General features: G+C 44.7%; 1 protein-coding gene across 3 annotated transcripts in view; it reads right to left on the reverse strand.

Moving 5' to 3' along the window:
* Positions 1–25,589, reverse strand: part of LOC147034159 (CMP-N-acetylneuraminate-beta-galactosamide-alpha-2,3-sialyltransferase 2-like) — an 89,125-nt gene that overhangs the window by 45,535 nt on the left and 18,001 nt on the right. For all 3 annotated transcript variants that reach the window (XM_085877516.1, XM_085877508.1, XM_085877498.1), the window contains exons 2-3: positions 22,894–23,099; positions 9,941–10,120 (exon numbers count right to left, since the gene is read on the reverse strand). In XM_085877516.1, coding sequence (XP_085733642.1) covers positions 9,941–10,120; positions 22,894–22,994 — 281 coding nt within the window. In that variant the 5' untranslated portion in view covers positions 22,995–23,099. The remainder of the gene's footprint in view (positions 1–9,940; positions 10,121–22,893; positions 23,100–25,589) is intronic.

The following is a 25,589-nucleotide window of genomic DNA, read 5'->3' on the forward strand; positions in this document are numbered from 1 at the left end:
TTTAGTAACACACTAGGGGCCATTTCCGCAACACTACCCCCACCTTTCTCCCGAGGCTCTCCCGAGCCTACATCTGGGGCAGCCCACAGCACATCTGTAACCATCTGTACAGCACAGATCTAACCATCTGTACAGCACAGATCTCCCATTTACTCTAACCCACAACATGGGAAGCACTTAACTCCAAAAACCAAAGTGTCACAGCAAGATTGGCATGTTTCTATCCTAGGGTGTCGGGTCACCAATCTAACAAATAAATTCACACTCTATGTACACGACTTAACATTCTAATTATGGATTTGAACGGGAGGGCATTCAATTTTACTTTTAACACCAACATTTGCATCGGAGCAGAACATTCAAAGGTTGAAAGTTCTTTCACGCGTTTGCTCCTTCACGCCCCCTCCCAGCAGTATTGTCCATTCACCCCTGAGGGTTTCCTCACTCCGTGGCCTTATTGGCCTCTCAACAGGTGAGTTCAGTCGGCCCAGTGGCCTAATCTCAGAAATCTCGGCCCACTGAGCCCACAAAATGGCATGAATCTTTGGCCGCAACGGCCCACAGAAGCACTTTGGCCTCAATGGCCCACAAAAATGCTTCGGCCCATATGGCCTACTCACAAGCAGCAGCAGGCAACAAGCCCTGAATTGGACAGCAGGTGACAGAGCAATGGTGGCACGGTGATATCGATGGTAAGCAAATGCAGTTTGGAGGTGTTCTTGAGGACGCAAATGGGTGTGATGACCTCAGACCAGGTGAGATGGAGTGTACCCTTAACCTTCCTTGCCTGACTTGCTATGGCAGGACTTATTTTGGTTAAGTTCTCTTTTTTTTTTCTTTCTTTCTCTTTTTTTTCTTTTACAGACAGGATGGTGTGTTTCTTACTCAAACGTTATCTTCGTGGGTGTGTGCTCATGACATACTGGTGGCCTCTCTGGCACTTGGAGAGGTTGACCTCACCTGGCCCTTGCTAACAAATTTTCCCATCAACACTACTCGTACCAGGTGTCACACATGAATGGTGCGGAGGAGAGTCCATTGAATCTAACCATTTACTTTTAGCTCTAAACAATGAACCAAACCCTGCTATGGCTAGAATGATCCTAATGACCCATTTTTCCCGACCTGGCACACTGTTCCATTCTTTTAAACCTGGGCAATGCCCTTATTTGTCTTTTTTAATTTGGTGGTGCTTGGCATAACTCGCTGGTTGGGGAGTGCGACTCCTACTTGGCCTCTTTGCCTGCTTCCAATCGGGGGTGGAGGACACCCAGCGACCTTGGGGCTCACCTGAGCCCGCTTCTGGCGCTCCTAACTAAGGGGTGGCTCTCTAGGCCCCATACTGTGCTCTCCTGGCACTGAACCTACCGTGCTCTCCTGGCATTGAACCTACCGTGCTCTCCTGGCAATGAACCTACCGTGCTCTCCTGGCACCTCTGACAGCCTTCACCTGGCAGGAACCCCCAAAGCCCTGCTGCCCTATTTCCCGACTCACCAACTTCCAATACCATGTCACTACCAGCCAGTATCCCCATACCTTGGCCTGCACCTACCCCTCGCAGTCCGCCTGCACTATGGAACAGCAGCCAGAATCCATGTCAAATCCACTAAGTCCCCCTAACCTACACTAACTTCGTTAAGAGACTCCTACCAACAGGGTACGTTGTTCGCACTCACTCTCCTCATCTGCACAATCACGCCATTCACCCAAACACTTTAGTCATTCATTCCACAGTGCCGCACACCCAGTCCACAACACCATCCAACACCTTTCACTTAAACACACCAGTCCCTCGGATCCCACTTGGTCATCAAATTTAACCGGTACACTTTTTCATCAAACCCCAACCAATTTGTCACTACGTCCGTCGTCCGCTGGCCTCCTCCATACTGCCCTTATCATTTATTTCCAACAATTTAAACAAGACATCAAAATCTCTTCACCAGCGCATCGAACCTCTGCATGGTTCCAACCAGACATTTCAGTCTTTCCTCAAACAAGCCACTCTTTGTCATCCACTTGTTTCAGGTGTGTTTAACGCTCTGCCTGTAATGTCTCCACCGCTTCTTTTTTTTCCCAATAATCACCCAAATCCAATCGTGCCCCTCTTATCCTTTCTATCATTTCTAAATTTGCAACCACTCTCAATATAATTTTCAATAAAAATTTCTTACATCCCAATATGCCTGCTTCTTTGGCTAATTGGAAGGGGAGTGAGGGAACGAATCCCTCATTACCCATGACATGACCCCACCGCCTTTCCGCCTCAAAGGGGTCACGCCTCAATGGGGGTTGTGGTCTACCCCCTCTTCTCCAGGTAAACCCCAATCTGGGGAGCGCCCCCACCTCTTCTCCAGGGTTCACAGAAATCAGGTAAACCCCAATCGGAGAAGCGGCCTCCTCCTCTTCTCCACAACTCCCTGAAGACAAACAAACCCCACTCAGCTCGCCAAACCCCTCGTGTGCCCAGAAAGGCCTGAAGACCAAGTGACACACGCCAGTGCCGCCTGCCACTCATCTGCGCTCCACCCCAAAGTTCCTGTGAGGCTGATAGAGAAATTAAAATCCAATTTCAAAAGCCTGCTCCTGGATGCAGCACCTCAAACTCTGTAAGAACCCACGTGGAGCTGTCCATTATGGTTTTCGTCCCCTGGCTCTAGTTCTGTCCTGGTGGCATTTCTATTTTCCGTTGCACCTCAAACCTATTTCTTATGTCACCACCCATTCCACGCTCAGGACTCCCACACACAGCAGGCTGCACACATTCCAAGGTTAGGTGTTCACATTCCACACCTTCAACCTTGCCTGCACACTGACCAACCGCCTCGCACTCCGGGGTTACATTCCCGAACGCCACATGAGTACCCACACACGTTTCGACCTTGGCAGCACACACCAGTGCTGTAATCTGGAGTGTGGGCTCACAGCATTCATTCACAGGCATTCCACACACACATTTAGGGGTCACGCATACGTGCACCCCATCGGACAGAGTCTCTTCATTAACATAAAATTCAATTCCTACCTTAAGCTCATCGTCCGCACCATGTATGCATGTGCTCACGTACCTGCTTCGTTCGAGTCACCTCGGTCCGGTCGCTTCTCTCCAGCAGGTTGCTCATCATCGGTTTGCCACACTCCTCTGGGGCTGCCAGCTCCACATGCTGGACCTGCTCAAAATGTGTTTCATTCGTCAACAACCCCGTATGCTCCCTCAATGTCAATATCTCAATCACCAGGGTTTGCTCTAATTGTGGTGTCATCCGACGAGTGATGTCAATCAAATCCCGCACCACTAACATTACTCCCTGTGGTGATGTCACACATTCCTTATTTTTGTGCTGTTCTACTTCCTGGCTCCATTTTCCTTTCCATTTGAGTCGTTCTTCCTCTCTGAGCCTTTTTAGTTGTTCCTTATCTTTCCAGAGTTTTTCCATCTCCGTGTACTCCAACTTTGCTCTCTCCTTTAGTTGGTCAATTTCAAATTCGTTTTCTTTTTGTTTTGTATCCCACCGTCTCTCATGTTCTTCATTCTCCAATGTCGTCGTTTCTTTCAATTGGTTGATTTCCTTTTCCTGTTTCATCCGTCGTTCTTTCACTATCTATATGTACTCCAACCTTACTTTCTCCTTTAGTTGTTCTTGTCCTTTTTGTTTCCTCTCCCACTGTCTCTCATGTTCTTCCTTCTCCAATCTCGTCGTTTCCCTTTTCCTGTTTCATTCGTTGTTCTTTCACCATCTCCGTGTACTCCAACCTTGCTTTCTCCTTTAGTTGGTCAATTTCAAATCCATGTTCTTTCTGTTTCCTCTCCCACCGTCTCTCTTGTTCTTCCTTCTCCAATCTCGTCGTTTCCCTCAATTGGTCGATTTCCCTTTCCTGCTTCATTCGTTGTTCTTTCACCATTCTTTCTTCCATCTCATTCTTGAATCTTTACATCCTCAGCTCGTTTTGTAATTCCCTCTCTCTGTTTTGGTGTTTCTGTAACTCAGAAGCTTTTTTTTTCTAATTCCTTTCTCATCTCCGCACCTCTTTTGCATGCTTCCTCCCTCATGTCGTCCATTCTCTTACCATATTCCTTCAGTTGTTCCAGATATTTCTCTCCTCTTTTTATCTTTCTCTTATCTGATTGCCTTTTCTTACCTCTTCCTTCAGTTGTTCCGATTCCAAATCGCGTTCCCGTTTTTCCTTTTATAGCTTTGTTTTCCATTCTTCTTCCAAGTACTTCCTATCCCGAGAATTACTAATTTGCTCTTCCTCTATTCTTTTGTTCAGTTCACTCGTCTCTTGTTCCAACTTATGGGTACTCCACTCTACTTTCCTCATTTCTCCCTGTAGTTCCTTGAAATGTCTTGACTTTTCCCACACTTCATGGGTAATCCACTCTACTTTAATCCATTCTCCACGTAGTTCCACGCCTGTGTTGGCTCAGTCCTCCTCCAGCCCCCGAATTCTTTCCTGTGCATTGGTAAATTGTTGGGACTCCCCGTGCACATAATTTTCCTGACCCTCGTCTGCCTGCCATAGTGCCTCGTCCAATTTAATTTGTAATTCCTCGATATAATTTCCATCACCCCTCCTCTGCTCCAGGGTATCCTCCAATCGTGCATGAAGCTCGTCAATGTACGCGTCGTTGTCGTCCTTCGCCTGCCATGACCACGTGGTTTGAACCGGTGGGTGGGAGCGTTTTCTTCGTGCCGTGCGGATCATTGCGCTATTAACCCACTCCCGCTTCGTGTCGCACTGAGGTGGAGTCGCGCCGCCATTTTTCTTTATAAGTTCAAAGTTTTACACCCGATCCGCTCAAAATAAAATCAAAGCAAATTTGGACCATTCTCTCTGTCTCTGTCTGTCTGTCTGTCTGTCTGTCTGTCTGTCTGTCTGTCTGTCTCTCTCTCTCTCTCTCTCTCTCAACCAAGGTTCGGGGTGCGAAATGCACCACAGGTCCAAATATCCCACTCCTGACTATCAGTGTTGAGGTTCGGCGGTGCCGGGATTCAGACGAGTGACGTCAATCACTGTCCGTAACCAGTTTGGGTTTTCGCACCCTACACTCGACAGCCAAATGTTACAGATTCGGCGCCACCCTAACCACCGCAGACTCCGGGGTTATAACGCCGGCTGGTTCAGCACAGGCCTCGGGTCATGCGCCTCGAATCGCGATACCAACGTACCCCTGGACCTTACCAGTTGGGGAAATAAACCCCAGTTACAGACTGGTTTTGTTAGATACCGAGAAAATTCTGCCAGTCTGTAACCATTTTGGTTTTTATATCCAAATTGAGCGGATGGTTCCTCGGCGCGGCACAAATTAATTCAAAGCGGCAACTTCATACGAATCAGCCAGATTTATTGGGGACACATCGGGGAACCCGACACAAGCAAAGCATTCACAACAATGTTATAATTAATCTATAACCCGTTCTTAACTAGGGAGCTACGGATTACGGGTTTTTAAGGGAACTCTCGCGAGATAAACCTTAAACAACATACAGAAAAGACACGGACAGCATGCAGACAAGACACAGAGTACTTGGTGATGCTTCATGGAGGAGAGGAAAACTGTCAAAAGCCCGAATGCGGCTCGTGACAAGCCGATGTCTACGGATATGAGCGCCCAAGGTCAAACACACCGCGTGGCAAAATGGCACTCGTCCATGTGTCACAGCCCTCACGCACGCAGCCTCGGTACGTTCAGACCCACGAGGTTGACTGCTCCAGAGTGAAAGATCCACAGTGGTATGCTCCAGCTGGCTTTTCACAAGGTCCAGCATACAAGTCCAGGCCTGGCCTGTTCACCAGACAAGGCCAAATTGAGGTGTTGGGCTCTGCAGGCGGATCGACAAATGTGTCGAGGACCTCCTCATAAGAGTCAATCGCCGACTTGACGTGCAGGCAGCCTCTCTTACTGCCAAAATGGTAGACTCGGCGCGCTCAGGTTCAGTTTCTCTCCTGGCAGATCCACCACTGTCTTTCCTTCGCTCGCTCGCCTGAAAGCCCACTGGCTCCTCCCTTCAGTTTCACTTCCTTCTCTAGGCCACTCCCCCTCAGAGCGCTGGGCGGGGACTATTGGCCAGAGAGAGGAAGGAGGAAGAAGAACCTCTCAGTCCACCACCAATGGACAAACAATGAACAGCCTCTTACACCTCCTGACTCACATGTAGCATCCATTTACCGAACAACCTGGCGAAACATGCATTTAATGGGGATCTGGGCTAATCCTATATTTAATAACACACTAAGAGCCATTTCCGCAAATAAATATTATATACATATATATATATATATATATATATATATATATATATATATATATATATATATATATATACTAGCAGGGATACCCGTGCTCCGCACAGGAATCCCGTGGATGACGGCGGGTCTGAAAGAGTATATGTCACAGTTAATTGTAAAATTGTAGAGGCTGCCACCATTATTATTTTTTTCATCACCACTATAATATGATATTTTCCCCACCATGTTTTATATGCAGAAGACTCGAGTTCAAAAATGTTAAGATTTATTGCCGCATCAGATAAAAAAACCATAATGCCTCAACAATGTGAGGCTGGTTTCATGTCATCATTTGCGACTTAATTAATTATCATTATCTTGCAAATTCCGTTGGTCCCATGTCAATCGGCTGAACTTGAAAAATTAACGTTACGCAATCAGGTGATGACGTCATAATTCGGAAACCACGAAGTCGGAAGTCATTGTCTTCAATTGACTGTAGCATTATTTTTCATTCTATTGCAAATGGCGTTGGCCCCATGTCAATCGGCTGAACTTCAAAAATTAACGTTACGAAATCAGGTGATGATGTCATAATTCGGAAACCGCAAGTCGGAAGTACAATTCTTTTACATCGGGACACTTCCGGGTACATGTTCTGTCAGCATGTGAAGTTTGGTGAGGATCAGTCCAGTACTTTTCGCGTGCATAGGTCACAGACAAACACACACACAGACACACAGACAGACACACTTTTAACTTTATGTATATATAGATGAGCAGATATATCAGCAGGAAGACGTGTGTCTGTCTCTGTCTCTGTCTCTGTCTCTGTCTCTGTCTCTCTCTCTGCAGCTGACTGAGCAGATCGATCAGCAGTTAGCCGTTGCCTTGCGCGTGCAGTTCGAGAATTCAAATAACAGGAGAATGTGTATGTTTAAAAAGTCAACGAATACGAACATTTTGTATTTCAAAAAACCCAAGCGTTTTTAACCATGAAGCCTTTTGTTATGATTAATACGCCGGCGCACTATTCGAAAGCCTTTTTTTTCTAATGGAAATTTTATTTATTTTATATATATATATATATATATATATTTTCATTTTTATGGAAAGCCACTGAGCGCATCCTGGAGCTGAATGTTAGTTCTATATATGTGTAAAGTTTCATCAAGATCGGTTCACCGGTCTAGGAGCTTATTCGTCACAAAAAAGACAGACAGACAGACACAGACAGAACGACTGCCATTTATATAGTAGATATACACACACATACAGTGGGGAGAACAAGTATTTGATACACTGCTGATTTTGCAGGTTTTCCCACTTACAAAGCACGTAGAGGTCTGTAATTTTTATCATAGGTACACTTCAACTGTGAAAGACGGAATCTAAAACAAAAATCCTGAAAATCACATTTGTATGGTTTTTAAATAATTAATTTGCATTTTATTGCATGAAATAAGTATTTGATACATCAGAAAAACAGAACTTAATATTTGGTACAGAAACCTTTGTCTGCAATTACAGAGATCAGACATTTCCTGTAGTTCTTAACCAGGTTTGCACAGACTGCAGCAGGGATTTTGGCCCACTCCTCCATACAGATCTTCTCCAGATCATTCAGGTTTCAGGGCTGTCGCTGGGCAACACAGACTTTCAGCTCCCTCCAAAGATTTTCTGTTGGGTTCAGGTCTAGAGACTGGCTAGGCCACTCCAGGACCTTGAGATGCTTCTTACGGAGCCACTCCTCAGTTGCCCTGGCTGTGTGTTTCAGGTCGTTGTCATGCTGGAAGACCCAGTCACGCCCAATCTTCAATGCTCTTGTTGAGGGAAGGAGGTTGTTGGCCAAGATCTCACGATACATGGCCCCATCCATCCTCCCCTCAATATGGTGCAGTCGTCCTGTCCCCTTTGCAGAAAAGCATCCCCAAAGAATGATGTTTCCTCTTCCATGCTTCACGGTTGGGATGGTGTTCTTGGGGTTGTACTCATCCTTCTTCTTCCTCCAAACGTGGCGAGTGGAGTTTAAACCAAAAAGCTCTATTTTGGTCTCATCAGACCACATGACCTTCTCCCATTCCTCCTCTGGATCATCCAGATGGTCATTGGCAAACTTCAGACGGGCCTGGACATGCGCTAGCTTGAGCAGAGGGACCTTGCGTGCACTGCAGGATTTTAATCCATGACGGCGTAGTGTGTTACTTCTGGTTTTCTTTGATACTGTGGTCCCGGCTCTCTTCAGGTCATTGACCAGGTCCTGCCGTGTAGTTCTGGGCTGATCCCCCACCTTTCTCATGATCATTGAGGCTCCACGAGGTGAGATCTTGCATGGAGCTCCAGACCAAGGGAGATTGATTGTTATCTTGAACTTCTTCCATTTTCTAATAATTGCGCCAACAGTTGTTGCGTTCTCACCAAGCTGCTTACCTATTGTCCTGTAGCCCATCCCAGCCTTGTGCAAGTCTACAATTTTGTCCCTGATGTCCTTAGACAGCTCTCTGGTCTTGCCCATTGTGGAGAGGTTGGAGTCTGATTGATTGAGTGTGGACAGCTGTCTTTTATGCAGATAACGAGTTCAAACAGGAGCAGTTAATACAGGTAATGAGTGGAGAATGGGAGGGTTTCTTAAAGACAAAACCAACAGGTCTGTGAGAGCCGGAATTCTTACTGGTTGGTCGGTGATCAAATACTTATTTCATGCAATAAAATGCAAATTAATTATTTAAAAACCATACAATGTGATTTTCGGATTTTTGTTTTGGATTCCATCTTTCACAGTTGAAGTGTACCGATGATAAACATTACAGACCTCTACGTGCTTTGTAAGTGGGAAAACCTGCAAAATCGGCAGTGTATCAAATACTTGTTCTCCCCACTGTATATATACATATACATAAAAATATATACACACATATATATATATATATATTATATATATATTATATATATATATTATATATATATATTATATATATACATATATATATATACATATATATATATACATATATATATATACATATATATATATACATATATATACATATATACATATATATACATATATATATACATACACACACACACACACACACACACACACACACACACACACACACACACACACACACACACACACACACACACACACACACACACACACAATGTAACTTCAAATATCGTTCGACATTGCTTGGATTTCACAACAGGCTTTCGCTCCACAAGTGCATCTGTTTTATCACAATAAACAATCTGAATTGGACGATGCAGTCTTTTCTGTTTAAAAGGTATTCAAACTTCCACAACACTCTCGAAACATGTGCTCAACACTATCTCATTAATTACAACAATTACAACACACTTATTCTGACACGCACTCTGAAATAACTGTTCTAATGTATTCCTAATTTTACACCCTGAAGCCAGCTCCATAACAGTATTCTGTCATGAAACGCACTCGAATCCTCACGGTGCACTTTTTAAACTCAATTTTACAGCATGCTCCACAATGCATTGCCCTCTTGCTGGCAGAGCTTACAGGGAGGCAGTCCAACTCAGATTCAATACAGATGACAACTGAAAACATTGTGAGACAGCACACAGACAAGGCCTATATCTCCAACTGAGTTTTAAAAAAAGAAATATTTATTCAATGCAAGCACTTCAAAAAGAATATCTGCTAATACATCTCGATATTTTCCACACCTGGCATTATTTGAAGTGTTCAGGGCATTTTGCAGCCACAGCACATGTTCCACCTTGAATGGGATGAAAATTATACCAACTCCAGATGGTATCGATGGTGCACTCGCAGGATAGATAAAGCGGTGTGTGGTAAGTGAACCCACGTCATTCTCGAAGCCTTTTACTGGGCCCAAGTTGATCCTATATGCAGACACAGTGTCTTGGAATGTCATATCGACAATAACAAGCAAACAAACTCAGATACAGGAAAATATTGTTCGGCTCATTGTACAGAGACATGACAGAAGTAAATGGACACCTTAAATTTATTCATTCCATCTGTATAACGCAAGTTTTACTCAGCGATTTGTACTAATATTCAACTATTTATTTGCAGAAACGAGTTCCTGGGTCTTGTTCGACAATTAACTTTGCCTTGAATCCAGGGAGCATACGACCTTTATGATTTTCAAAGAGGACGAATTGTTTAGCCAATCAGAAGGTGGAAGCAGCCAGCGTCAGATAGCTCAGAACCTTGGCATTCCACTTTCTCCGGTGAATCGGGTGATTGTGCAATTCACCAGCGAAGGCAAGGAAGCCACAGCTTCCCGTTCTCGTCGATCGGCCCTCAGAAAGGTGTCTTTGAGCTGTCAAGCGGTCCAATGAGAAAACTACCCGTTGCAAGGCAGCAGATGTTGCATGGGAGGCCCAAGTTAGCTCAAGAACTGCTGTGCGATACCTTCATCAACTGGGCTACTTTGGGAGAGCAGCTCAGAGAAAACCAAATCTTATACAAGCCAACATTCAAAGGAGAAAGAAGTGGGCTGACGAGATGGCCACCAGACTCTTGGACTTTTGGCAAACTGTCATTTTTTTCAGATGAGTCACAATTTGCTCAATTTTCTGACAGTGGACGCGTATGGGTCTGGAGACTTCTCAGTCAAGAGTTGTCTTTGAACCGATTGCAGCCAACTGTCAAACACGGTGGTTTTTCAGTCATGGTGTGGTCTTTGGACCATCTGACCATCTGTTGGTCAGAGTTTGTGGAGTCTCTTGGCAACATCAACTCGACGATATACATTTCTATCCTCGAGGATGGACTTCTCCCCGTCTTCTCCACTGGTCAGATGGTCAAAAACAACACTCTGTTCATGGAAGATGGAGCTCCATGCCACACTCCAAAAAAGACCAAAGAATGGCAGAACAGAAATGGGATCAAGTGACTTCCATGGCCAAGTCAGTCTCCTGACATGAATCCCATTGAACACCTCTGGAAAATTTCGGAACTAGTTAGTTCTATGTCTGAAAGAGTAAAAGCATTGAAATCTGCAAATGGGAAGTATACCAAATACTGGTGTATGTATTAACATGGATCAATTGTTCTTCAAATGTTAAACAAATAAATTCTTTCAAAATAATTGTGTCGAGTTACTTCTGTCATGTCTGTATGTATTGGGAAGCTTCTTATGATCCTTGTACATAGTACGCAAGATAACATGAAGGTTTGTGCAATGGAAGAACCCAAATCTCTTTGACCAATAGAACCCAAGTCTTCAAAAGTATCTCTAACAACTAATGTCATTGAGGTGTGTGTGTCTGTCTCTGTCTCTGTCTCTGTCACACACTCACATACAGAGCAGCACCCTCCCACACATCCCTCTCTCCTCTCTCTGGACGTGTCTGGGCAATACTTATCCTCGGGTGGTGTTTCTCTCCGGACATGTTCAGACAGAGTTTATCTCCAGACAGCTTATCTCCAAATGGTGTTTGGCTCTGGACAGCTTAACTCCAGGTGGTATTTGTCTCCGAACATGTCCGGGCGGTGTTTATGTCTGGATGGGTGTTTGTCTCCAGACGCATCCGGACAGGAAATTGTCTCCGGACAACCTAGCTGTGAACGTGTCCAGGCAGAATTTGTCTCCAAACATGTCTGGGCGGTGTTTGTCTCTGGACGAGTCCACGCTGTGTTTGTCTATGGACGAGTCCACGCTGGGTTTGTCTCTGGACGAGTCCATGCTGTGTTTGTCTCCAGACCTGTCCGGGCGGTGTTTGTCTCCAGACCTGTCCGGGCGGTGTTTGTCTCCAGACTTGTCCGGGCGGTGTTTGTCTCCAGACCTGTCCGGGCGGTGTTTGTCTCCAGACCTGTCCGGGCGGTGTTTGTCTCCAGACCTGTCCGGGCGGTGTTTGTCTCCAGACCTGTCCGGGCGGTGTTTGTCTCCAGACCTGTCCGGGCGGTGTTTGTCTCCAGACCTGTCCGGGCGGTGTTTGTCTCCAGACCTGTCCGGGCGGTGTTTGTCTCCAGACCTGTCCGGGCGGTGTTTGTCTCCAGACCTGTCCGGGCGGTGTTTGTCTCCAGACCTGTCCGGGCGGTGTTTGTCTCCAGACCTGTCCGGGCGATGTTTGTCTCCAGACCTGTCTGGGCGGTGTTTGTCTCCAGACGTGTCTGGGCTATGTTTGTCTCTGGACTGTCCGAGCAGTGTTTGTCTCCGGACAGCTTGACTCCGGATGCATCCGGGAGATATTTATGTCCTGATGGGAGTTTGTCTCCGGACGTATCCGGATGGTGTTCGTCTCCTGGAGGATTTGTCCCGAGGTGGTGTTTGCTTTCAGACTGCATTTATTTCCGGATATGTCTGGGCGGTTTTTTGTCTCTGGGCGGTATTTATATTATGACCGGTAGAAAATTGATTTCAGACATTTCTGTATTTGTTTCCATCTTCAATGTTATTCTTTGCAGAAGCATTTTTATGAGACAGTATGAATCATAATTAACACTCCATCACACGTCTGCCTTCCCTTCCTTTCACCTCTCGCTGCCTTCCCTTCCCCCACCCCTCCACACTCCCCCTCCCTCCCTCTTTGCTCCCCTCCCTCCTCTCTCTCTTTACCCTCCATCTCCTCCCTGTTTCCCCTCCACCACATCCTCACTCTCCCCCCTCCACCACCTCCTCACTCTCCCCCCCTCCACCACCTCCTCACTCTCCACACTCCACCATGTCTGTCTCTGTCTCTCTTTTGTATTCCCATCAGCGAAGTGACGGGTGGTATTTGCTCATTAGTAATATTTAGAAGCAGGCAATCAAGAGCAGTTATTCAGTACCCTTTTTAAATCTGTGATTGGACTAGTCCATCCGGCAGCACAGGTAAAGATAGGTATTGAAAAACTGGTTGGAAAGCAAGTCAATGGAGAGCTGGTCAATTGGGAAATGAGGAAAAGAGAGGAAGGTATCCTACAAACGGTATGTTAAATGTTTGATAAGTGATGTATAAGGAATAGTGAAGACAGAAGACAGTCTTTTCTGTGGGAAGTGTGTACAAATGGCACACCTAAGGAATTTTATTATCCTCGCCGAAGGATTCGGAAGGGGTATTGCATTTGCCGACCTCGGAAGGATGACAGGATGAGTCAACCCCACCTGGTATTAATTTAACGGTTGAGCAGGATCTTAACTCAGAAACCGAGGATCCCAAGCCCACCACCCAAACCATCAAGCCAATAACAGGCATACATGTTGCAATATATACTGTAAAATCCAAATGTGTTGAATAATAATAATTACAATCACAATGTTCATGGATTTGATTGTTCACGAGTCACGTCCCTTCTGTTTCAGGTACTTATGTCAAAGAAGTCAGTGTTAACTCAAATAAGCCTTGTTGCACGTCCGGTGTTAACTCAAATAAGCCTTGTTACACGTCCGGTGTTAACTCAAATAAGCCTTGTTACACGTCCAGTGTTAAATCAAATCAGCCTTGTTGCACGTCCGGTGTTAACCCAAATAAGCCTTGTTACACGTCCAGTGTTAAATCAAATCAGCCTTGTTGCACGTCCGGTGTTAACTCAAATAAGCCTTGTTACACGTCCAGTGTTAAATCAAATCAGCCTTGTTACACGTCCGGTGTTAACTCAAATAAGCCTTGTTGCACGTCCGGTGTTAACTCAAATAAGCCTTGTTACACGTCCAGTGTTAATTCAAATCAGCTTTGTTGCACGTCCAGTGTTAACTCAAATAAGCCTTGTTGCACGTCCGGTGTTAACTCAAATAACCCTTGTTGCACGTCCGGTGTTAACTCAAATAAGCCTTGTTACATGTCCAGTGTTAACTCAAATAAGCCTTGTTACATGTCCAGTGTTAACTCAAATAAGCCTTGTTACATTGTCTCCAGTCCGGTGTTAACTCAAATAAGCCTTGTTGCACCGACCACATCCAGATCTAAGGTGACCCGGATATACATGTGCAGAGTATTGCAATGTAATCGTAATCCATTGGGTGGTGTTATGCAACAAGGTAACACCCATGCACATCTCCTTTTAATTTTAACATGACCGATATCTTATAATAATGAAATTTTCTCCGCTGCCATTTCGAGGGAGAGAGATAAAGAGATAAGACAATTAAAGTACAAGAAAATGTTCTCTCTCGGTAAGCACAATTTCAGCATACCCACATTATTTGAATAAATGCTGTGTTATTTTAATGTTATGTTATTTTATTTTATTTATTGGAAAATAATTTTGACTCGTGTTCGTCTGGCAAAATTATAACATCCGACAATGCCATGAGCTGAATAGCTCAACCATAACAGTAGCATAAAACTAATTATCCTTGCAGGTTACTTGTTACAGTTCACAAATTGAGACCGTTTGGGGGTCTTGACAGTCTTCCACTGCTGGAGAAACCAGGGCCCCTGTGAGAGGGGGGCTGTTTGACCACGGCCAGTATTGAGGGTGTGCTGTAGGTCCTCCCAGCTGGTGTGCTTACTCGCACCAATTTTTCAACACTAAAACCTCTCAGGCTCAAGAGCAGTTTTGTCTCCACCTTGCACGTCAGGTCTTGTGATGCTTGGACTGAGCATTTCCTCCACGAGCCCATCCCAGGGCTGTCCAGAACAGGGAGATGGTGCTGACTCTGCTACTCTCATATCCACATGATTGCAGCAATACAGGCCACCTTCCACATCCATGAGAAGCGCAGGGCAACCTGTTGCACACAGGTTCGTATAGTTTCCAGTGACCTGTTCAGTCTCCAGACAGTGGTTTCATGCAGATGTACTCGCCAGCATTCAACGCAGGTAAGTCTCTGGCTGGCTTGTCATAGGTGAGCTCGGATATCTACTTTTTTGACAGAGTTTCTCCAAGACACCAGGCATGACACAGATAAGGGCCTCTCCAAGCTTTATGACATCAATTGTTGTGCTGCGCTACTATCCATGCCCTCCATCAGTGTGTTTCTCCACCAGAGAATGGCCTTCTACACACGATGGCAATGATCCCAGGGTTAATGCCAACACATGCAACCTTTTGCACAGGTTCTTCACAATTTTGATGGCACACTCAGCTTTTACATCTCGTCTTCAATTATCCTAACCCTCTTCCTGCACATGGTAAACTGAATCCTGGAGTGAGGCAGGTGCTCTGAAACAACTTGCCTTCTCGTCCTGGAAGGCAAATCTGACCGAAGGATATCTCGGTGCATTCCAAAAAGTCTGCTAGAAGTGCGTGTCCACTCTCAGGAGAGTCAGCAAACAACATCTGTCCAACCTCAAGAATTAACTTTCAAACTTGTCTCCTCTAAAAAATTAAAAAAAAAAAAAGCTTCACCAGATCTACCACCTGCTGCGTAAAACGTCAGCATCCACGAGTCACACAATGAAATATATTTACCAGCTGCTGAAGACGTTGTAGAAGTGGAGCTCCTCTTTTAGTAATTTTTGTAATCAATCTGCTTGAATGTGGGCATTAATAAGAACTGTAGTCTCAGTTAAGCCCAAGTCACATTATCTCTACGGCTAGGATACGGCGGCCGTACCCCCCCCCCCCACCCCCTGAATTGACAGAAACGTGTGGCTGCCATAGGCTCTTATGAATGAAAAATGAATTTTGCCAACCCCCAAAAAATTACGGCAGCCGCACTATTTCCACGGTCCCCGTAGGGTAGTCCTAAGGCGTCCCTGTGTTCAACGTACGATGGCCTTGCGGTCTGTGTGACTACCTGCGGGCAACGCAGGGTCGACGCACGGTTCCACTACGCCCGCCGTGCATCCTACGTAGGCCTCCGTGGCAGTCCGCGTTGACCGTGCGTCCACCGTGCGCTACCGCTAGAGATCGGAGTATAGGTGTTTGCCAATACTCCGAACTGGTATATTGTGTTATATATATTATAGTTATAGTATATTCAGTTATATATACTGGTATATTCCAAACTGTTATATTTTTATTTCAGTAAAAAAAGAACTGGAAAATATACCCACTCGTTACCGTCCGTCTGGCCGCACGTTCACCTTAGGGCCCCCCTGCGGTCGCCTTGAGGCTACCTTGCGTCTGCCTTGAAAATTCTATGGCCGCCGCAGGGACGCCATTAGGTCACCGTGCGACATCAAATCAAAGACCGACGGCACCCCCACGTTTTCGGTTTCCACAATTTCTAAATACCCCGTGCGGCTACCCGAAAAATAAAAACATATGTGACTGCTACATTGTGTGACCGTGGAAATAATGCGGCCGCCCTATAATTTCTAGTGGCCGTAGATTTTGTCGACCCTACGGCCGCCGTGCCAAATGTGACTTAGGCCTTAATCACGGCATCTGCTTATTTTAATCACGAAATATAAATTGATTCATCTTGATGTAAATAAGTAAAATAAGGACTTACTTTGTGCTGGAGTCAGAGGTTGTCAGTAAATCTCCCTTTTAGTAAATCTCCTGCATCCCCCCCCTACCCCCAACAGCCTTTTCGACCTCCATTGGGATCTGGGTTTTGGGAACGCACCTCATGCTCTGTCTGTCCTTAGTCATTAATGTGCTTGAAAGGAATTGCACCCATGACTTGGAGATGTTGTTTGAACTCCGGTCAACCTAGATTATATGTCATTTGATACAAATCCATTTGTTTGCTAGATTCGTAGTCTGCTCGAAGTTAGCCTGTTCAGATTCGTAGCGGTTAGCTCCTCACGGCTCGGTGTGCAAAAAACCCTTGCCGACCGCGCAGTTTGATATTTCTGCCAGGGCGACGAGGATTACCCTCTGGCTTACGTCAGATCCTTTCCCCTGTCTCGATAAATCTGTAAACCTTGACCATTACTCTGGCTGGCCCAGCCGAGGTTAGATATGGGTCACCATGGTCTGAAGCCCCCTCCCGCTCCTGTCTCTGCACTCGACTAAATTTGTGAGAAAGTTCACGCTGTGCCTCTCACCTTCTCTGCCTCCTCGACCCCCCCCTCCCCCAATCTTTCCTCCCACCTTTTCCTGGTTTTATATAAAGGAAATTATTGTGGCACCGATTAGCAAAGATCATTGCATGTCTTGCCATTAATGTTCTCGTTACGTAATTACGTATTTAAGATTATTTTTCGATGTACTTCGCCTGAGTGGACAATTGAGTTTATTGAGTTCCACAACGTCATCACCTGCGAGTTACATCATTAAAAAGCTTCACCGTATCTGTTATTAGCTGCTGAAGATGTCACCCCCACCCTCCCCCACGAGTTACACAATTAAAATGCTTCACCGCATCTATTACCAGCTGCAAAAGATGTCACCCCATTCGTGAATCATGCAATTAAAATGCTTCATCGCATATACCAACTGCTGCGTAAAACGTTACCATCCACGAACATCCCCCACAAAAAATTGGCAGACTACTCACCCCTCCCTCCGCTACCCACAATTCCCGCATGACTACTTATTATTCTCGTCCCACTGCCTTGACCGGTGTTTTGCCTCTCGCTCCGCTCATTGATCAAACATGGCTCCCAAGCACAAGACCAGTGCCGGAGATGCATCGACTGACGAGAGGTAGAAGAAAGTGATGTGCCTGAGTGACAAAGTGGAGTTGCTGGACCGGGTGTCGAGAGGAGTGTAGCCTCTGTGGGCAGACTGTGTGAAGTAAACAAATCCACCATTCGCTACATATGGAAGAACAAGAAGGCGATCTGAGAAAGTGTTGCGGCAAGTGATGTACTGCAGACCAAAGTGGTCAACTATGTCTAGGATGTCTACAAAAGGATGGAGAAGACTCAGTGCATGGATTGAGGACAATGTGCAGAAGAACATGTCTTTAAGTGGACCTCTCATTCACGCATCGGCGATAAGGATGTACATCCATATTACTGGCACAAGTGGCTCAAGCACAACTGACGCGGGTATGAGCGTCGTGGGATCGAGCGGCTCCAGTCCATTCCAAGCAAGCAGGGGTTGGTTTGACCACTTCAAGAAGCACTACGATCTTTGCAACGTCAAATTGACAGGCGAGCATGCCTCCACGGACCAGGAGCTGGCCGAAACGTTCCCTGCTCAACTCACGCAGCTCATCGAGGAGGAGGGGTATTTGCTCGAGCAGGTGTTCAATGCTGAAGAGACCAGCTTGTTTTGGAAAAAAAATGCCAATGCGAACATTTATCGCGAAGCGCGAAGGGATAGCATCTCGATTCAAGGCCGCAAAAGACCAGGTATCTATTCTCCTCTGCGCAAACGTAAAAGGCAACTGCATGACGAAGCCCATTATGCTGTACCATTCCATGAACCCACGTGCTCTCAACGGTAAGAACAAGCACACACTACCCATGTTTTGGCGGGCCAACAGGAAGGCTTGGGCGACAGCAGCAATTTTCATGGACTGGTTCCATAACTGTTTCATCCCTTCCGGGGAGAGGTACCTGGTGCAATAAACAAACAAACAAACAAACAAACAAACAAAAAAACTGTGTTCAAGGTTCTCCTGCTCGTCAACAACCATCCTGACCACCCCAAGGACCTGAAGGTGGCGCACCCAAACGTCGAGGTGGTCCTCCTGCCCCCAACCCCACCTCCCTGATTGAGCCACGTGACCAAGGGTTAATCTCGACTTTCAAAACCTATTAGACTCACCACACCTTTCACCGAATTTTGGGTGCGATGGACCCAGAGCTCACCGTCAGGCAGTGTTGGAAAGAGTTCAACATAGCCCACTGCATCAGCACAATCAAAGAGTCGCTGGATGAGGTGAGAGCTTGCACCATGAACGTCTGCTGGCACAACCTGTGGCCACAGGCAGTGAAGAACTTCAGAGGCTTTCCCAACAACACAGAGTTGAGGCATGAAATTGTCCCTTTGGCACGGCAGGTGGGAGGGAAGGCTTTCACGACATGGAGCCGAAGGAGTTGGATGCTCTTATCACCTTACATGCTGAGTAGCTGACCAAGGAGAAGTTGGAAGCCATTGCCAAGATTTTCAAGGAGGATGAGGAAGCAGGCAGTGATGAGGCGGAAGTGGTGTCAAGGTCCAACCTCATGGTCAAGTTCCTAGGTGGGATGCTGCAGAACATGCGGTCAATTACCAAGCGACTGGTCGATGCCGATCCGATCATGAAGCTTTACATCAAATTCAAGAAGGGGTTGGATTGGTACTCCCATATAAAGGCCCTGTCGCACCTTGACGATTTAGCCAGCGTATGCCTGACGTATGCAAAATTTGGCTAAAACCCTGGCACATGTTGAATACGTTCTGGGGAAGTTTGTATACGTTAAGAGCACGCTGGCATACGTCGTAGTACGCCGAGATGTTAGACAAATTTTCCATGCTTGAAATTTTTCGATGTATGCCAGCGTATGACTCACACGTTCCGCATACGCTTGGCCACAAGTCGTAGGCACGTTACGCGATCGTTGACACACGTCGACACACGTTACTTGTAAGTTACTCATAAGTCGAAACACGTCAAGGTAATGGTTAGCGTCAGTGTTCCAGACTCCCTGGTTTTATTTTTATTTTTTAATTTTTTCCTTCTTCGGTATGACGGTGATGTTGACACTTCGATTTCTAGTGCGGTTATGATATAATATAATTAATAGGCTGCCGCTCAAGGATTTAAATCATAACCACACTAGAAATCGAAGTGTCAACATCACCGTCATACCGAAGAAGGAAAAAATTAAAAAATAAAAATAAAACAGGGAGTCTGGAACACTTAAGCTCATCATTACGTCGACGTGTTTCGACTTATGAGCAACGTACAAGTAACGTGTGTCGACGTGTGTCAACGATCGCGTAACGTGCCTACAACTTATGCCAGCGTATGCGGAACGTGTGTCATACGCCGAGTATGTCGATCAATTTTCAACATGCTGAAAATTTCTCGACGTACTTGGCGTATGACGACGTATGCCAGCGTACTACGACGTATGTCAGCGTGCTCTTAACGTATACGATACTTAGCCATAATGTATTCGACGTGTGCCAGCGTACTCAGACGTATGTCAGCGTGCTCTCAACGTATACAATACTTACCCATAATGTATTTGATGTGTGCCAGCTTGGTTCGGCAAATTTTTCATTCGTCGGCATACGCTGGCTAAAATGTCAAGGTGTGACAGCGGCTTCACACTTCGATGTCTAGTGCAGTTATGATTTGAATCGTCGAGCCGCAGCCTATTAATAGCCTATGCCACGTGATCGTCGGCGATACGCTGCCGCACACTATGCATAAGTTAGACTATCGTTGGGCATAGGTTGTGAACGCCGACAACACGCTCAGCATTTGTTGGTACAAGTTATCTATATGTGATTGAAACGTTCTGTGTATGTTACTAATACGTGATGCATATACGTCCAACACGTTATTACACACCCAAAACTTTAAAAAAAAACATCAATAATTCAGCGTACGCCTGTATTTTACATACATTTTGATACCTTGCCATACGCTGGCTAAGACGTCAAGGTGTGACAGCCCCATAAGGAGCTGCATGGAAACCTGCGGCAATCTACCAAGTCGCTCACGATCACCCATGTTTTCTGCCCTAGTCCGTCCACCTCAGGAGCATCAGCACCCTCACCTGTCTCTCCTGCCTCTCTTGCATCCCCTTCGGTGAGCGACTCATCAGGACTCTCACCTACTTCAGCGCCCCCACCTACATTCCTTTCGGTGCACAACTCATCAGCACTCTCACCTGCGTGGTCGACAGATGATTCCGCCGACTTAATTGGATTTTAAATCATCATCATCATCATTTGAATCGTTGCATGTATTTGTACAAATAAAATTTTGAAACAGTACCTGCTGTCAGTTGTTTTTTAAAAGTTTTTTTTTTTTACTTTTACGATAGGGTTGGTTGATCACTTTTAATAAACAGTTAATCGCATTCCTTGAATAGACATTGGAAACGGTACCGTGTGATGTCCCTTTTTTATTTATTTGTAAGCATTTTTTAATGAAACTGTATGAAACATGTGCATTCAGGGTCAAAATGATTTTAAACTTTTACAAGTTTCCCCTGTCAATCAGAAACCACGGGGAACCTATCCCCCTTTTTCCATTGAAAAATCCGTGACATACGCAGTGTCGACATTTGCAGAATTTTCATGAATCAAGAACCTCTGGCAATCTATTCCCCTTTTTCCCATTGAAACAATGTGTGACATTCACGGTGTCGACATTCACCACTTCATTCGCTGTATTTTTCATGGGTCATGAACCGCCAAGAACTTATCCCCCCTTTTTCCATTGAAACAATGCCCCCCTATTCGCAGATTCACCATTCGCGGCATTTTCCAGGAACGTTTCCCCCCACGAATAGTGGGGTCTGACAGTAAAAAAATTAAATATAAATATAATAAAAGACTATCCATCCAAAATCGCAAAAGTCCCAAAAACTTCCCGAAGACCCAAAAGTCCCAGAGGGCCCAAATGTCCCAAAAAGTCCCTGATGACTCAAAAGTCACCAAGGACACAAAAGCTCCCAAAATCCCAGAGGACCGAAAGGTCGAAAAAGTTCCCAAGGACCCAAAAGTCTGAGGGGACCAAAAGTCCCCAAGGACCCAAAAGTTCCAAAGGACCCAAGAGGTCCCAAAAGTCCCTGAAGGCCAAAAAGTCCCTGAGGATCAAAAAGTCCCCAAGGACCTGATATCCCCCAAGGACCCAAAATCATAAAAAGGACCTAAAAGTCCCCAAGGTCCCAAAAAATCCCCGAGGTCCCAAAAAGTTCCTGAGGACCTGAAAGTCCTTGAGGGTCCAAAAGTACTAAAAAAAATCCCTGAGAGCCCAAAAGTCCCTCATGACTCGAAAGTCACCAAGTACCCAAAAGTCCCTGAGGACCCAAAAGTCCCTGAGGAACCAAAACTCCCAAATGTCCCTGAGGACCCAAAAGTCCCAAATAGTCCCTGAGGAACCAAAAAGTTCCTGAGCACCCAAAAGTCCCAAAAAGTTCTCGAGGACTCAAAAGTCCCAAAAAGTTCCCGAGGACCCAAAAGTCCCAGAGGGCCCAAATGTCCCAAAATGTCCCTGTGACCCAGAAGATCCAAATATCCAGGAGAACCCAAAACTCCCTGAGGACCCAAAAGTCCCCAATGACCCAGAAGACCCAAATGTCCCAGAGAACCCAAAAGACCCAAAGACCCCTCAGACTGTAGATCCTGTAGACCCTTTAAGACCACTATACAACAAAAAAAATCTGTCAGAATTCCCATGTTTTGAACGCATGCCATGTTAAGGTAAAAAAAAATAAAATAAAGCAGCTTAATACATCCTTCTACCAGGGCATTGCATTCCAATTACAAAAAATATATAACAAAAACAATGATAACATTGCAACAAAGCATATATTAAGTAACACTAATAATATTTACAACAATAATAAGAATAGTAGTATCATATAGCAATAATTATAACGAACAGATATTCCCCACACTGGCCCCGAGCACATCTGGGCTTAGTGAAAGGTAAATCAAAATAAAGACCAATTACTGCACCGAAGTCCCAAGAAGAAAGCCAGATAAAACACACACACTCAAACAGAACAGCAGACAGGTATGCAACAAGGCCGTGAAGACCAATGAAAATTTGGTCCGTCGGACCAACAGACCCACTCATAGATAAAATAAATGGCTCATTCATCAACTGTTAAATTTCAGGTATTTTTTTTTTCCACTTCCAAATTATTTTTTTCAGCAAAAAATTAACTTGTTTTTCTGAACCTCAAAAAAGTCATCATATATTCACCTGAAGACATAGTCATGACAGTCAATGATTTTTCCAAGACCTGAGCCAGAAAGGATTTGTGAATTTCCAATGACTGCACACCTTGTACATTCACCCATCATTTTCGTCTTCTTGAAGAGCACCCGTGTGTTTCTGGGCACCAGTTTTTGTAGTTGTATTAGTATGCTTTGCAAATCTTTGTATGATGCATTACTTTTCTGCAGTTTCTGTGAAAAGTAAACACATGTAACGTCATGCTTCAACCGACATTTGAAGTCATAATTACAAAACCAAAATATGATAATAATTTAAATTCGCATTTTTTTTTTTTTTTTTTTTACACTCGGTGTCATATTTTCAAAGAAATTGCACATTGTTACAAAACATTGGATCACAAACAGAAGCTTAGTTCGCAATGGAAAGAGCCCCCAAGATTCCCAAGTGTTCAGTTGGTATCAAATTCTTCAATTCATCAATGTAACTTTGAAACAAATAAGCTTAAATTTCTCTTTATAAGCTAAGAATTTAAAAACGTAAAATTTGTAGGGTTAAAGTGAACAATAAATGTCGTTGTGAGTACACCAAATAACATCGAGCTAAAAATTGTTTATTAGTCCTGCTGTTTTACCCTCACCCAGATTGCAGAATGACTGTCATGATCTCGCTGTGACAATCAACGATCAAAGCATGACTCTTCCACTTGCTCAAATAAAATATATGTAAGGCCTTAGTTATTTTATAACTTGGTTTACACAGTTCTTCAGCTAAAATGTAGGGTCGGTAGGTCGAAATATAAATACAATTTCAATTTTTAGAAATTATATCTTTTTTATGATTTGTTTTCGAATGTTCCATGGAAAAGACAAGGGTAGGTGGGGGAAAAAATATATAAATCCCGGATCAGAAGGATCTAAGAAGACATTGAAGGTGGAAGACCATTCAAATGCAGGATGCCCATGTTCACTGTATCATCTGATGTGAAAAACAATAAAGAAGGATTAAAACTTGTTTTTACAATATAGTCTGGCATGTTTTTCTTATAGAAACCTGTTGGATCATCAAACAAATGGAAACAATGCTGAGATAATTACTGTCCAAGTCGTAGATGTGTACATGCACACCAGTGAATAGTGCTGGATATGATTAAAAAAAGGTGTCCACTAGGAGTCAACACGCTCAAAACGGTCAATCAGAGCCATAACCAGCTCTTACTTTTCAGCGGGCATCTGATCATACCGTCTCCCCATTCCCATGAGCACATCAAAGGCTGATTTCTGGTCCGTTGAAGGCTGAATATCAGCATCTCGCAGGGAAACTTTGACGTACTTGGCACCGAAATCTTTCAATACGAACAGCGGTGCACAAATTTCGATGGAAACAAAATTGGCACGATCAAGAGTAGCCTGCGAATTATCCCTGCTGCTGCACTGAATTGATGCAATAGTTCAGCCAGAATATTCGTCGTTAAGATGTTGCGTGATTAAATCGCCAATACAGTCACTCAAATTTATACCGCCGACATACTTCTTAACAATCACTTTCGCCCCAGAAACCACAGTCAATCTGAACCACACTAGCCACTGCTCAGATGCCATGACTGAAGACTACTGCGCAGTTTGGTTAAAGGTGACTTGGCATTTTGGCGCATGTGCGCGAAATTATATTTTGAAAATAAATGCCGACATTTACATTTCGGGTTTTGAAACTTTTGCACCTTCGGCGGAAATTTTATAAATATAAAAGGCTAAAAATGTGTTTTATATTTATATTTCATTTTCGGCAAATATACCGTTGGCGGATCTGTAAACAAAGTTATAAAATAACTAAGGCTTAAGCAGTACCTTTCCCATAGAAAACGAGTGAGAGTTATCAAATCAAACTTCCTTTCAAGTGTCTGTTAATGATCACTTTCCTGACAAAAGAGGGGAGAAAGAGAGAGGGGAGAAAGAGAAAGAGAAAGAGAGGGGAGAAAGAGAAAGAGAAAGAAAGGGGAGAAAGAGAAAGAGAGGGATGATGATGATGATGACCGTTTTTACAGCCATTTTTCCCTGCTGTGCAGGGGTTGGGCTTTTTCTTGAGGCAATGTTTTATGGTCGGATGCCCTTCCTGACGCCAACCCTGGTCGCCTCTTACGACACACAGGGATATGCTACACCTATTCTAACCGGGGCATACACCGGGACCAGTACACTGGCACTCATTTCGCCGACCTCGGAAGGATGACAGGCTGAGTCAACCCCCTGGTGTTAATTCAGCAGCCAACGGGGCTTGAACTCAGGACACTGGGATCCCAAGCCGCTGCCCTAACCACTGCGCCAACACCAGGCTACTCTTTCCAACGGTACCATTTTTATTATTCAATAACAGCAGAAACCCTTTCTAGGTTCGAGTGAATAGAAGCATATAGGATGGAAGGAATGGAAATAAACTTTGCACTATCAAGTAACCAAATCATCATTATCATTTACTGCATACGAGATTGTTGTATTGTAATGTGAGCAGTGTTGTGAACAACTGTACCTGTCAACACAGCTTAGATTGAGGCGATATGTCCCCCATGTGATCAATTTACATAGACTTGATTCTAGCTTTTCCACGAGCCCCGATCATGCAAAAAAAAAAGATAAATACAATTTTTTTGCAAACTTATCCCAGTTACAAGCAGATTCGGAACCCAGAAAAGTTTGCCTAAATTCTATATCCAAATCTCATGCTGA

The sequence above is a fragment of the Eptatretus burgeri genome, chromosome 1, assembly GCF_056783735.1.
Source record: "Eptatretus burgeri isolate ZD-2024b chromosome 1, Ebu_testis_v1, whole genome shotgun sequence".
Classification (NCBI taxonomy): Eukaryota; Metazoa; Chordata; class Myxini; order Myxiniformes; family Myxinidae; genus Eptatretus; species Eptatretus burgeri.